This window comes from Neovison vison, chromosome 12 (assembly GCF_020171115.1).
Source record: "Neovison vison isolate M4711 chromosome 12, ASM_NN_V1, whole genome shotgun sequence".
In the NCBI taxonomy this organism is placed as follows: domain Eukaryota; kingdom Metazoa; phylum Chordata; class Mammalia; order Carnivora; family Mustelidae; genus Neogale; species Neogale vison.
The window spans coordinates 716,854-731,193 of NC_058102.1; the positions used below are offsets into that span (position 1 = coordinate 716,854).

Here is a 14,340-nt window from a genome sequence, read left to right on the forward strand (position 1 = left end):
CTCCATGGTGGGTGCCCCCCTCTGCTGGAAGGGCTAAGTGGCCGCTGTGCTCACATGCTGACCCACAGCCGCCCAAGCTGGGCGGTGCCCTCAGCTGGCCACACAGTCCTGCTCTCTCTGGGGCACCTTTGGGGGCACATCTGCCTTGCCAGCCCTCAAACTCTTTGTGAGCCCCAGAAGTCCTGGGGTTGGGGCTCCTGCAGGTGGCTGGGGAGGGAGTGTTCCGGTCCTGAGCAGGCAGCCTATGGGACATGCCAGTGGCTTGAGGGTCCTCTGAGGGCCCCAGCGGCGCCAGGCAGGACAAGAAGTGGGGAGCACCTGAGGCAGAAAAGGCACCCAGATCCCAAGGCCCCTGGGGCCAGGGTGCTGGGGAGGGTGCCCCACGGAGGTGCTGGACAGAGGCTCAGATGTCCAGGAAGGGGTGTCAGGGGTGGGGGGACCCATGCCTCGCCAGGCTCTCCAGGTGGGCAGGACATAGGTGTGGTGGGGACAGTGAGGTCACTTGGCAAAGCCTCGGGAGGGAGGCAGAGAATCCCCCTGGCCTGTCCAAACCAGGGGCTCCCCACTTCTGCCTGTGACCCCCCCCACTGCGTGGGTCTGAGGGCGTGCGTCTTGACCAGGAGCGTTGCAGGGGGTTCCTGCAGAGAGGACGCACTGGGTGTGGGGCCTGCTTCCAAGAAAGGTGGGGACGCCTGGGTGACTCGGTTGGTGAAGCGTCCGACTCTTGAGCTCAGCCCAGAATTGACAGGGCTGGCAGATGGTCAGTGGACACGTTGGGTGTGTTGACTGTGTCCCCCTGGTAGTGGCTGTGGCTACACCAAGAGTTGCACCTGGCAAGTGCCCCTTGGCTGCTGAGGACAAGTGGCTCTAGCTGGTAGCTCCTCGGGTGAGTTCGTCTCTGCCAGGCCAAGGGGGCCTAGAGGAGGGGGCGTGCCCCTCCCTGTGCGTAAGGAGCCCCCTCCAGCCCCCCACCCCAGGCCATCGGATGCACCAAGCCGTGAGGGGTGCCTGCTGAACCCCTTGCGCTCTCTCAGCCCCGTTTCTCCATCTGGGACCGTAGTCCTCCCCCCCAAGGCAGGCAGGAGAGTCCCTGAGATCGTTTTGACCGACACAGCCCAGCTGCCTATGCAGCGGCCAGAGTGAATGGAAGGAGCGCCACGATGGCTCTGGGCCCCCTACCCTAATTCCGCTGGTCTCGAGTCACAAGGCCCTTCTGTCCTCTGGAAGTACGACCTCTCCAGGGTCACAGGGACGCGTCTCAGCACGCAGAGCCACATGGCTCATCTCGTGGTGGTTTCAAAGCAGGTTTGGAACAAGGCAAGGGGGCAAATTAATGAATTCGTTCCACAAAGACTTTCTCACTTTGTCTCACCAGACCAGCTCTTCAAGAGCCGCATCTCCGCTGCTGGGTGCAGATGGGGAAACTGAGGCTCTGGGAGGCGCTACTTCCGGAGGACCCGAGCTATCAGAGTCCTCCTGCGGCGGCGGGGGGCTTGTCTCGAGAGCAGAGTCTCTGGGGGCAGGGTTAGCTGTGACTTGGGGGTTCCGCGGGGGCAGAGGGTCCGTAGGGGTGGGGTCTGGGGGAGATGTCCGGCGGGCATGCGCATAGGTGGGGGCATAAGGGGTCTGGAGATTGGGTCTCGCGGTCCGGGGCCACCGTCCGGGAGCGGGTCACAGGTCCCCCGCGTGGAGACGGGTCCCGGGCGCAGCGCGCGGAGGTCCGGAGTGGGGGCGGGGTGCGGGGCCAGACCCCGGGAGGCGCAGGCCTGACCGAACTTGCCCCGCGCAGCGCCATCCACCTGTGCAACAACTCCATCCAGAGGCACCTCAAGAACGACAAGGACCGCAGCCCCCTGCTGCCCTACCACAACATGTGGACCAGCACCCGGTTCCGGGAGTACCTGCAGAAGCGAGGCCGCGGGGCCGTGTGGGTGGGCGTCATCTACCCCGCCATGAAGCGGGCCGTGGCCAACACCATGCGCGCGGCCCAGGACCGCGTGGAGCCGCGCAAGAACAGCTTCGAGCTGTACGGGGCCGACTTCGTCCTGGGCCGCGACTTCCAGCCCTGGCTCATCGAGATCAACTCCAGCCCCACCATGCACGCGTCCACGCCCGTCACGGCGCAGCTGTGCGCGCAGGTGCAGGAGGACACCATCAAGGTGGTGCTGGACCGCAGGGCGGACCGCAGCTGCGACATCGGCAACTTTGAGCTGCTGTGGAGACAGGTGCGGGGGCTCGGTGCTGGGGGGCCGGGCTGGCCGGGCGCGGGGGGCGGGGCGCAGTGCTGAGGGGCTGTGGGGGCTGTAGCTGCTTCAGGCAAAGAGAGCAGCCAGTGCTTCTGGTCCCCCCGGACTCCCCCCTACCCCTGTCTGGGACTCCCCCTGGCTCAGCCGCCTTCACCACTCTGCTCTACTCCCTGTGGTCCCCAGCCACCCCCGCTCTGTGGCCACCAGGTGGGGAGGCCCCCCTGCCTGGACTGCCGCTGGGAGGTCCATGGCGTCCAGGCCCAGAATCTAGGGTGTTCCTTTCCAGACCTGCTGTGTCTTCCCTCCTCCTGCCCGGGGAAAATGGGGTCCTCCGCCAGGGGTCCTGCGCCTAGTCCCTACTGGGAGCCTTCCTGCAGGCCAGGCGGGTGGTCACTTTGCTGGGGACTCTGGTTCCATGGAGTACCGTGTGCCTGGGCCTCTCTGGGGGAGGGAGCTGGGGGACCGCCGAGCCCCAGGGAAGGGAGGCCCAGGCTTCTCGCCAGGCCTCAGCTGGCCGTGGCAGACACAGGGAGGAGGCGCTGGGCTCTGGACGACTCGGCCAGCGTGCCCTCCTTGCCTAGCCTGCCGTGGAGCTGCCCCCTTTCCACGGGTCCGACCTCTGCGTGGAGGGCGTCAGTGTGAGGAGAGCCAGGAAGCAGATGCCGCCCATCTCCAGCGTGAATTTTCCGTCTTCCCTCTTGGACATTCAGCCCCTGAAAGTGAGCTGCCCCTCGGCCATGCCCAGCCCGCCTCTAGGAGCCCCCACCACGGTGCCGCAGCAGGACCCGAGGCTGAGAGAGGCGCAGGCCGGGCCCCGCACCTTGCCCGCGCCCCTCTGGAGGGCGGCCGCCAGGAGCCGCAAAGCGCGGTCCGCCACCACCCCGTCGGTCGGGAAGGTCAAGCTCCCCACTTGTAACTTCCAGCACGTTGACAGCAGGGCCCCGAAAACTGGTCCGACCAACGCCGAGTCCGACAGACCCTCGGATCCGAAGATCCCCAACGAGCCCGCGCTGCCGCCTGCGCTTCCCAGCGTGAAGACGGCGGAGGGTGCCCTGCTCCAGCGGCCCAAACCGCCAGGTACCAGCGCGGGGTCTGCTGCGGGCGGCCTGCGCCCCAGGCAGGGAGCGGGTCCCCATGTGGGCATCAGCCTGAGCTCAGAGCAGGCTCGGGGGCACCCCCACCCCATCCTGGCACTGGCCGGGCTGTCGGGACGGTGGGGCTCCTGCGGCAGTGGTAGGAACCCCTCACGGGGCGGGGTGGGTGATGGCCTGTCTCACTCCTCGTGTGACCTAGTGCTCATGGGGGATCAAACGGTGCCAGGTGCCCAGGGCAGGTGCCAGCGATCCCTGGACTCTCGCCTTCAGTTGTCCGAAGTTCCTAAAGGAGCTGACCGTGTGCGGCCTGGGAGCCTATCCTGGGCCTGGGCTCAGAGCACAGGTGGACAGGTGTGGGGGCCCCCGAGGCTCTGGGGGTGACCCTGCCGTGTCTGAACCTCAGTGCACCTCTAGAGGCGTCTGGCACCCAGCGGTTGCCCGAGAGTCTGTGCGATGAAAAGGCCCGAGCCAGGCCACCCCCACACGCCCTGCTGGTTGGGCCCCGGGACATTGGCCTCCTCAAATACACTGTGTTCCCTCCACCTGCCTGGGGCTCGGTCTCTTTCTCTCTCCTGTGCCCTTCCTCCCTCCTTCCCTCCTTTTCTCCTCACCTCCCTCCCTGGCACCAACCTCTTTGTCCCCCCACCCCGCCGTCTGTCTGCAGCCTGTCCGTCTGTCTCTCCTAGAGCGCGGGTCCCTAACGCTGTGCTCACCGCAGCACCGGGGATGTGCACGTGGCCGGGGTCGGTGAGTGTTTGTTGGGTGAAGGCGCACAGACTGATTCCAGAGTCATGGGCTCTGGGCTGGGGCTCCAGGAGCACGTGCCTTCAGAGCTGGCGGTGCCCTCGGAGGACATCCTCTGTCCCGCTTTCTCTCCTCGCCTTGTGTCTGCTCTGTCGCGGGGGTTGGCCATCCCCACCGCTCCGCATCTTGCCTCTGGGAGGACGATTTCCAGGGTGTTTTTGCTGTTAGGAAAACACCATGTTCTTTTCATCTTCCTAGGAGGGCATCTAGGAGTGAAGGCATCTTCCTAGGAGTGAAGTGTTGATGGGGGGCTCAGGGGGTCGTCACAGAGCAGCACCGATGGCGTGGGGCTAAAAGATGGAGATGTATTCTTTCGAATTCTGGATCCCAAAGTCTGGAATGATGGTGTTGGCCGTGCCACGCTCTCCAAGGCTGGGGAAGAGTCCCTCCTTGTCTTGTACAGCTTCTAGTGACCACTGGCCATCCCTGGTGTCCCTTGGCTTGTAGAGTGCCTCCCAGGCTCTGCCCTGTCTTCACACGGTGCTCCTTCTTTGAGCCTCTGTGTCCAAATTTCGGTCTCAGAAGGACACCACTGTTAGGTTGGGGCCTGCCGTCCTCCTCCAGTGTGACAGTTTAACTCGATGCCACCTGCGGTGACTATTTCTAAATCATGTCACATTCACAGATTGCACATGCACATGATCTTGGGGGGTAGGGCTGTTGGACCTTGTCCACTGAGCCCGTGTAAGCGTGGCTGATGGGGGTGCCCTCAGACTGCATTCTCCCCAATGGCCATCACTCCTGCTGTGGCCAGCGCTGGGCGTTGAGACACATCCTAAGGCTTGCCTCTGGAGACAGTGCCATGGGCCCCTTTGCCTTTCTCTGCTGACCAGTAAAATGGCCTATTTTCAGACATGTGTTGGCCATTGACTTTTCCTCTCCTAAACAGTGCCCACTCAAACCTTTTGTCCATTTGCCCTCAGACTCACAGGTCTGTCGCTTTTGGATTTGAGGGAGCGACGTCAACTCTGGATTCTCCTTTTTCAGTTGACTCTTTTACAAATACTGTCCCCACTGTGTGACGTGTCTTTTGATCCTTTATGGTATCTTTGGATGTAAATCCCCCTTAATTTTAATAAACTTAAGATGGTCAACTTTTCCCTCTATGGTTGGAGACTTTTATGCCTTATAGCCTTACCCCGAGGTCATGAAAATAATCTCCAGCAGCTTCTTCTAGAAGCGCTGCTGCTCCTGCTTTTCAGCCTCTAATGCTCCTGGAGCTAATTTGCCTGTGGTGTGACAGGAGGTCCTATCACAGTGTTGCAGGGGTACTCAACTGTGGAAAACCCCTGCCCCACCCATTGCACATACGGTATCTCTGGACTTCCTGGTCCGCTCCGTTGGTCTGTTCCTTGCCCTTGGCCAATGACATGATGTCTTTGTTACTATAGCTTTGTAGGATATCTTTATGCTGGTTAGGCAAGTCCCACAATCTTGCTTTTCTTCCTTGGAAACAACTCGGCTGTTCTTGACCCCTTACACTTTCATTCAAGTTGTAGAACCAGGTTGTCAAGACACATCAAAAAAATTAAAATTAAAAAAATTGTTATTGAAATTAAATTCATGTATCAGTTTAAGAAGAACGGACTTCTTTACATTATTGAGTCTTATCATCTATGAACATGGTATATCTCTCCATTTACTTATCTTTTAGCGTCTTTCAGTTTAGTGTCTGCAGTTTTCTTTGTGATGGTCTTATACGTTTTTGGAAGTTAGATTTAGTCTTATATGTGTTCTATTTTTTCTTCTATGATAAGTAGTATCAAAATTTGTATTTCTTCAACAAATTGTGGCTGGTTGGTAGAAATGGAATTAATTTTTGTGGATCGATTTTTTTTAATCCAGGCATCTGGCTAACATTTCTATCAGTTCTATTAATATATTTGAAAATTATTTTGGATTTTTCATATACACAGTTATATCATCTGAAGAGTTTTCTTTTTCTTTGCTATCATTGCACGTTTTGTATCTTTTTCTTATATTATACAGTACAGAACCTTAATTACTTCATTTTTCTCGTTTCACTGGATCTCGGGTGCACATACTCTGGTTAGTTGTAATCCTTGGTTTATGGCATGGTTTCATTGTTTGTCCTTACATGGCCCACTTTCAGGTAGTTTTAAAAACATAATTAGGGGGCGTCTGGGTGGCTCAGCTGGCTAAGCATCTGCTTTCAGGCTCAGGTCATGATCCCAGTGTCCTGGGAAAGAGCCCTACATTGTGCTCCCTGCTCAGCCGGGAGTCTGCTTCTCCCTCTGCCTCTTCCCCTCCCCCTGCTCATGCCTTCTCTCTCTCTCTCTGTCTCTCTCTCTCAAATAAATAAATAAAATCTTAAAAAAAAAACATTATTAGAACCAAACAGTGATATACATTCACCTATCTCTGCTACCCTTAACCTCTTGTGGGGCTTGATCCCAGGACTCCAGGATCATGACCTGAGCCAAAGGCAGATGCTTAATGACTGAGCCACACAGGCACCTGTATTTTCAGTTTTTAAAAACTATCTTTTGATGAAAACTGTGAGTTTTAGTGTGGCCAAAGTTATCAGTATTTTTTTTTTTTTAGTCAGTGCTATTTTTGTCAAGTTTTTCCTGGGATGCCTGGGTGGCTCAATTGGTTAAGCACCTGCCTTAAGTTAAATTGAGTGTCCTGGGATGGAGTCCAGCTTGGGGCTTCCAGCTCAGCAGGGAGTCTGTTCACCTCTGCCTGCCGCTCCTCTTCCTTCTTCTTGCTGTCTCTCTCTTCCTCTCTCTCTCTGCCAAATAAATAAATAAAATCTTGAAAAAAAGAAAATGTTCCTTACTTTGAGGTTTAAACTATTATTTACCTACATGTATTACTAAGAGTTCCAAAATTGTCTTTGACGTTTAAGTCCTAGCCTATCTGGAGTTGATTTTTGAATATGGTATGATAAGAATCAGATTTTATTTTTGTCCTTAGGGACAACTACCTTTTCCATTCATTTGTTGAAAGGTCCCTTTCTTTCCCGCTTTGTGCACCAGTGCGGGTCCGTCTCTGGAGTCTCTTAGTCTGGTCCACAGGTGACTTTGCACCCCTGCACCAGTGCCGCGCTGTCTCCACACCTGGACAGCAGGTTGCTCCTCTCTAGATGAGGGTTATGGTCCTTCTTGACTCATTTCCTTCTATACAAACATCATGATTGTTTTTATCGGAGTCCGCAGCTAGTCCTATTGTGATTGTGGATGGATTTGCATTGAATCCCTAGGTCATTTTGGGGGAAATTGAAGAATTAATACATCATAAACTATCATATTCATCTTTTATTAGATTTATTCTTAGTTCCTTGATATCTTCATAGTACCACACATAGTGTCATCTCTATCCCATCACTTGCTGCTGGTGTGTAGAATGCAATGATGTTTGTATTTTAATTTTTTATACTGCCACATTTCTAAACTCATTATTTTTAAATAATTTTTAAATAATTTTAAATAATTTTTATTTTTTATTAACATATAATGTATTATTAGCCCTAGGGGTACGGGTCTGTGAATTGTCAGGCTTACACATGTCACAGCACTCACCAGAGCCCATACCCTCCCCAATGTCCATAACCCAACCACCCTCTCCCTACCCCCCCATCCTCAGTTTGTTTTGTGAGATTAAGAGTCTCTTATGGTTTGTCTCCCTCCCGATCCCATCTTGTTTCATTTTTTCCTTCCCTAGCCCCCACAATCCCCCGCCCTGCCTCTAAAATCCCTTATGTCAGGGAGATCATATGGTAATTGTCTTTCTCTGATTGACTTATTCGCTCAGCATGATACCCTCTAGTTCCATCCATGTCATCGCAAATGGCAACATTTCATTTCTTTTGATGACTGCATAGTATTCCATTGTATATATGAACCACATCTTTGTCCATTCATCTGTTGATGGACATATAGGTTCTTTCCATAGTTTGGTTATTGTGGACATTGTTTCTATAAACATTGGGGTGCACGTGTCCCTTTGGAGCACGATGTTTGTATCTTTAGGATAAATACCCAGTAGTGTGATTGCTGGGTCATAGGGTGACTCTATTTTCAACTGCTTGAGGAACGCCCATGCTGTCTTCCAGACGGGCTGCACCAGCTTGCATTCCCACCAACAGTGTAGGAGGGTTCCCCTTTCTCCGCATCCTCTCCAACATCTGTCATTTTCTGATTTGTTAGTTTTAGTCATTCTGACTGGTGTGAGGTGGTATCTCACTATGGTTTTGATTTGTATTTCCCTGATGCTGTAACCTCATTATTTCTAATCATTTGGATGTATATTCTTCTGAATTTTCTATGTAATTGCATACATGAGCATGTCATGTGCGGATAGCTTTACGTCTTCCATTCCAATCTTGTTGTCTGTAATTTCTTTGTCTTGTCATGTTGTATTGGCTAGACCCTCCTATAAAGTGTTGGGTATTATTGTTGAATTCCTGATTTTAAAGTGAATTTTAAAAAAATATTTTATTTAATTGAGAGAGAGAGAGAGAAAGCACAAGTAGGCTGAGTGGGAGGAGAAACAGGTTCCCCACTGAGCAGGGATCCCGATGCGGGGCTCGATCCCAGGACCTTGCTCACTGCAGAGGTCATCGGAGACAGCACCGCCCCACTTAAATCGCCACACACGTTCCGTGCCTGGCCTCTTCCTCACCGCGAGCCCCGGTGGCACGTTCACTTTCCGGGCAGAGTCGGCCGTGCGAGGGACTGAGGACAGAGGGCTAGGTCGCTTCCCGTTCGGAGTGCGGCCGAGTCGCTGTGACGGCCCCGTGCCAGCGTGTGTGGACGCGTGCATCGGTCCCTCCGGAGTGGACACGGACTGGACTGACCTTCAGGCCCCTGCAGATGCGGCCGACACTTCTGCTTTGCTGTGGAAGGAACAGGCAGTTTTCCAGGGCACGGTCCTCGTGGGTGTCCCCCAGCCTCGCTGCACGCAATCTGGTGAGACCGTGCTTTAGCGCCTCCGGCAGGTTTGCAGCGGCGCCCACTGCGGCTTTAGCCTGTCTTCCCCGCATGAAGGTCAGGCTGAGCGCTTTGCCTTGCGTTTTTTGGTTATATTTTCACAAAGTGCCTGTTTCTGGCCTTTGCCCATTTTAAAACTAGGTCATTTGTGTTTCTGTTACTTATTTGCTGGGTTTTTTTTTTTATATATGCTATGCATTTGTTTGTCAGCTATGTGCATTGGGAACGTTTTTTCCGAGTCCACACTTCCCTTCTGCCTTTCTTAGCGATGCCCTGAGAGGCAAACATATGTCAGGAAGCCTGAGCGATCAGCTTCCCCTCCTGTGGCTAGTGCTTGGTCTGCTTCTGTGAAATAACTTGGTCTGCACCTAAGTCACCAAGGTGTCCTCCAGTGGCTCCTTCTAGAAGCTCTGCGGTTGTGGCCTTCACGTTCCGGTCTGTGATCCATCCCGAGTGCGTTGTCGCTGTGCTGGGAAGGGGCCAAGGACTGTGTGTTTTTCACAGGGACATCCAGCGGCCCCAGCACTGTCACGTGGCTTTGGTGCCTCATCAGAAACAGAATCTCCAGAACAAACCCCGGAGTCCCTCCTCTGGCCCGGTTCCGTTCACCTGTCCCTTTGCCAGCATCACACTCACTAAGGGCCTCGGGGTCGCAGTCCGCAGGGAGGTGGGGAGCGCGATCCCTAACTTCCCGCCCAGCGTTGCCTCAGCTGGTCTCTGTCTTTTGAATTTTCCTATAAATTTTGCCATCAGCTTGTACATTTCTACAAGAAAGACCTGGTGGGATTCTGACTGGGCCCACGCCGCGTCCACGGACCATTTCAGGGAGAATTGGCGGCCGGAATACCGAGACTGATCTCTGGGAATGATGGACTCAACATTAATTCGGGTGTTCTTTGGTTTTCCCCTGCAATATTTTGCATACACAGTTTGAATCAAACGTATTCATACGTATTTGATGTTTTTGGCATGTTTATAAATGCATTTTTATAATTTTTGATACCTTAGGTGATCTTTTTTATCCTTTTTTTTTTTTGGTGAGAACGTACGGAGTCTGCTCCCTGGCAGACCTCAGCTCTTCCGTCCGGTGCCGCCAGCTGCACTCCGCGCCCTTTATATCACGTCCTCTGACCTCACTCGCCTTCAGGCTCCGCGTGGGGATGTTTGACCAGCCTCCCCCGTCTTCCCTGCTCCTGGCCCCTGGCAGCCACTTTCTATTCTGCTTCTATGAGTTTGACTTTTTTTTCTTTTCAGGTTCTACTCGTGTAACACGTGGTGCTCTAAAGTTGGTTTTCCAGTCGTGTGTGCTGACATAGACTCTCCCACTGGTTTCCGTACATTGATCCTCCAGCCCTACTTCTTGGTTCCAGTAGTTTCTGATGCCTTTGGATTTTCTACATAATCACATCACCCCTTTCTGATCTTTATGTCTTTGTTTCCTCATCCCAGTGTGATTGCATTGCCTGGAGCCTCCGGGAGGGACAGGGGCCGGCACCCGTCCGTGGCATTAGCTGGAGGATTTCCACACTTGCCACGTCGAGGCAGTTCACTCGCTCACTTGTGTGCTGAGAATGGTTTTCTTTCCTCCCTCCTTCCCTCCTCCTCTCCCTCCTTCCTCCCTCCTTCCTCCCTCCTTCCTCCCTCCTCCTCTCCCTCCTCCTCTCCCTCCTCCTCTCCCTCCTTCCCTCCCTCCTCCTCTCCCTCCTCCTCTCCCTCCTTCCTCCCTCCTTCCTCCCTCCTCCTCTCCCTCCTTTCCTCCCTCCTCCTCTCCCTCCTCCTCTCCCTCCTTCCCTCCCTCCTCCTCTCCCTCCTCCTCTCCCTCCTTCCTCCCTCCTTCCTCCCTCCTCCTCTCCCTCCTCCTCTCCCTCCTTCCCTCCCTCCTCCTCTCCCTCCTCCTCTCCCTCCTTCCCTCCCTCCTCCTTCCCGCCCTTCGGCAGTGGGGGGCAAAGAGCTACTGTTCTGGGCCCTTCGGCCTGCTTGTCCCCAACCCATGCCCAGTGCATGCCTGACGTAAGGTACAGGCCCTGGTATGTCCTGTGGGACAGGCTTGTCCTAGCCCCCTCAGGGAGGCCTTGTTCCTGGGCTCCGGTTCAACATGAGCCTCAGGCTCCGGGAAGCTGCGGGCTGCTTTGCATAGGTGCTGGGTCGCCCCACTTGCGTCTGCCCCACCCAGCACCTGGAGGAGTGACTCAGCCCGGGCTGTTTGTAGTGAGTGGCTCTGACAGGCACTTTGTCCCAGCCCATGCTGCTCCTGGGGGCTGACCAGCCTTCCCCAGTTGCCGGCTGGGGAATGCCCTGGCCCTGGGGCCGGGAAAGCTTGGGTTGCAGCGGGCTGGGCTTCTGGGCCACGGGCAGCCTCAGGACTGACTCACAGGCCCAGCATAGCAGGGAGGGGAGGGAGCCTGGCCAAGGTTTCAGACCTGTGGACACCCTGACTGCCCCTCCGTGAAAGGGCCTCCCTCACCCTGGCTGTTGGGGGGAACTGCGCGAGAACCTCCCAGAGCAGCAGCATCAGCACAGGGCACGGCCTCTCCAGGTGGCCGGCCTGCTCGCCCTTGCTTGTCCCAGCCACAGTGGTACCCTCACCCAACAAGGTCCCCACCTCCTGGGCCGGCAGACTGCTGTCCTGAGGGGCCGGTGCAGAGAGAGGCCTGCCTGGGAGGGGGATAGCCCCCCAGCCTGGCCTGAGACCAGGGCTCACCCGTCAGTCCTGACGTTCCAGTCCCCGTCGGAGCCCCTCCAGCCATGGGCCTGCCTGGGGCTCGGGGTCCTGCTCCAGCCCACACCCGGATGCCACCCAGCCCTCTTGACATCCAGCTCTGTGCCCACAGCCCGTCTTGGTCCCGGCCCAGAGGGGACAGAGACACAGCTCCAGGGGTCTGAGCACAGGCACACAGGGCAGCAGGACCTAGCATCTTCTGGGCACAGCCTATGGCGAGGAGGGGTGTGGATCAAGAAGAGCTTGAGGAAGGGGCCCCTATTCCGGCGCCAGTGGGAGGGCCCGGAGAAGGCGCAGGATGGGGGCCATAGGTTGGGGTCCTGCAGTCCTCTGCATGCCCACGTGGCGCTGGAGGCCCCCGCTCTGCGGGTCTGCGGGCACCCTTCTCCCTGCCTAAGCAGGGCTGAGGGACAGTCCGGGGGAGCTGGGTGGGTGCCAGTTGGCCCTGCTCCTGAGGGTGAGGCCCAGACTGGCTATGGGAAGAGGCTTGTGGCTGGTAATGGGGCAACAGGCTCGAAGGAGACGGACTGCGCCCATAGTTTCCTGCAGCAAGCCCTCTGCTTCCTTCCTAGGGGTGGAGGGCCAGGGCGTTGACCGATCACCTAGCCCACCTGGCTAGGACCGTCCACGCCCTCGGGGAGGGAGAGGGCTGTAGGGGCAGGTGAGCAGGGCAAAGGCGACCTCCCCCCTTCCCGCAGTTTTCACCACCACACGCCTCCCCCCAATGATGTCCCTGGACACCACCTGTTGGGCTTGAGTGTGGGTCTGGGGTTTTCTGAGGGCTGGGGAGAGAAGAGGGGGTTGGTGTGGGAGCGCGTGGGCTTGTGAGTCAGCTGGGACCGGACTTCCATCCAGCTAGACGCTGGCCTTGCCTGGGGTGGCCCTGAGGTAGGCTGTCTTGGGAAGCAGTGTCAGGAACCGTTGAGTATGGCCAGGGCGTGGTCCCGGGACAACAGGTCTAGGCGCCCAGGACCCAGCTCTGGGATGGCGGGGGCGTGGCCGCGGCGGGGGGCGTGGCCGCGGCGGGGGGCGTGGCCGCGGCGGGTGGACGCGGGCTCAGGGCTCCTCTCTCTCTCCAAGGGCAGCGCAGGGAACCCCCAGCGCCCTGCCTGGTGTGCGGCTCTCTGCCGCCGGCTAGGCCCTGCAAGCGCTGCAGCTCCTTCTGCGCCTCGGTCCTGCAGGGCGCCTCCTTCGTGCCCCTGGGCGGCGGGGGCGGCGGAGCCGGGACCCCGTGACGCCAAGGACCTGCACACCAAGGACCAGGACGGGACAGACTAGCCCTCGAACGTGGCTAGTTTCTTTGGAAACTTCACATACGAGAGTCCTTGTATACAGAGCTATTTTAGCGAAACTGTGTAACTTCGGCATGGTATTTCTTCTGGAGCCCCCGCGCCAACCCGGGGCCAGCACCCCACATCCATACACCCATGTACCCCAAACTCAAGCCCCATGTCCTCCCGCAGCACCCCTCCCTCACCGGAGGAGGACGCCCCTCGTGGGCCGATGAGCATGAGAAGCCCCCCCCTCCAGAGCCCCTCCTTGCTAGCAGGCGCCCCTCCCAGGCTCGCAGCCCGAGGTCTCCCGCCAGGCACTCAGTCACTCATTCATTCAACGAAAGTCTCATTTGCACCCAAGTGTCTCCTTCCAACCTGGGGCTGAGTGAGGGGCGGGGGGCTGGGTCAGTCCCCTCAGAGTCAACCCCACTTGGGCTTCTGGGCCCTCTGGCCACCCGCGGGCGCTCCGGCAGCAGAGAGCCAGGAAGGGTGAGCCTCTGCAACCTCTCGGGGCTCAGGCTGGGGTGACCCAGCCCTCCAAGCCCACATGGAAGAGGAGGGGCTTGTGAGCAGTCGCCGCGGGCAGTTCTTTGTGGACCTCAGGGGGGTCCGCAGCCCTTCCTTCCCAGACAAGTCCAGGGTCTGGTGGTGGGGAGGAACCTACTCCCCCCCACCCTGGGCTGTTCCCCACCACGATGGCATGTGGCCGCACCTGCTGGCCACTTCTGGTCACCTGTGCCTCTTGGCATCGCTGTCACCTTCATGGTGGCAGGTGTCTCATCTGGCAGGTGGGCCTGTCCTGGGGTGGTTCCCACCTGTCCCACGGTTACAAGCAGCTGCGTCCCAGCCTCAGAGCCTACAGAGCAAGGCCTGCATCTGGCCTGCATTGCCTGGGGCTGTGTCCATGCAACGGGAGCCCCTTGGGGCGGCACACTTTCTTCTGACTCACCCCATCTGGCCGACCCAGAAGCCGAGTGTGCTGAAGGAGGGCTGGCCCAAGGACAGTGGGAGGGGGCTTTCCTGAGGGAGACCGGACCTGCTACTCAGCACAGCAGGCTCGCTTTCTCCTGGGTATGGTGGCCTCCCGAGTGCTGGGGAGGTGGAGGCAGGAGCTCCAGCCCACCGGCCCTGCCTCACCAGTCACATGGGACAAGGTGCCCGGAGCCCAGTAGTGCCCCCAGAAGTCCCAGCCCACTCACGCTGTAGGCCAGGTGGGTGCAGGGCTGAGGCACTGGCCCAGGATGGAGG

General features: G+C 57.1%; 1 protein-coding gene across 1 annotated transcript in view; it reads left to right on the forward strand.

Annotated features, from left to right (window-relative positions):
• Nucleotides 1-3,721, forward strand: part of TTLL8 (tubulin tyrosine ligase like 8) — a 32,507-nt gene extending 28,786 nt beyond the window's left edge. Inside the window, 2 exon segments of the mRNA XM_044226739.1 lie at nucleotides 1,790-2,225; nucleotides 2,828-3,721. Of these exon segments, the coding sequence (XP_044082674.1) occupies nucleotides 1,790-2,225; nucleotides 2,828-3,721 (1,330 nt within the window).
• The last annotated feature ends 10,619 nt before the right edge of the window (nucleotides 3,722-14,340 follow it).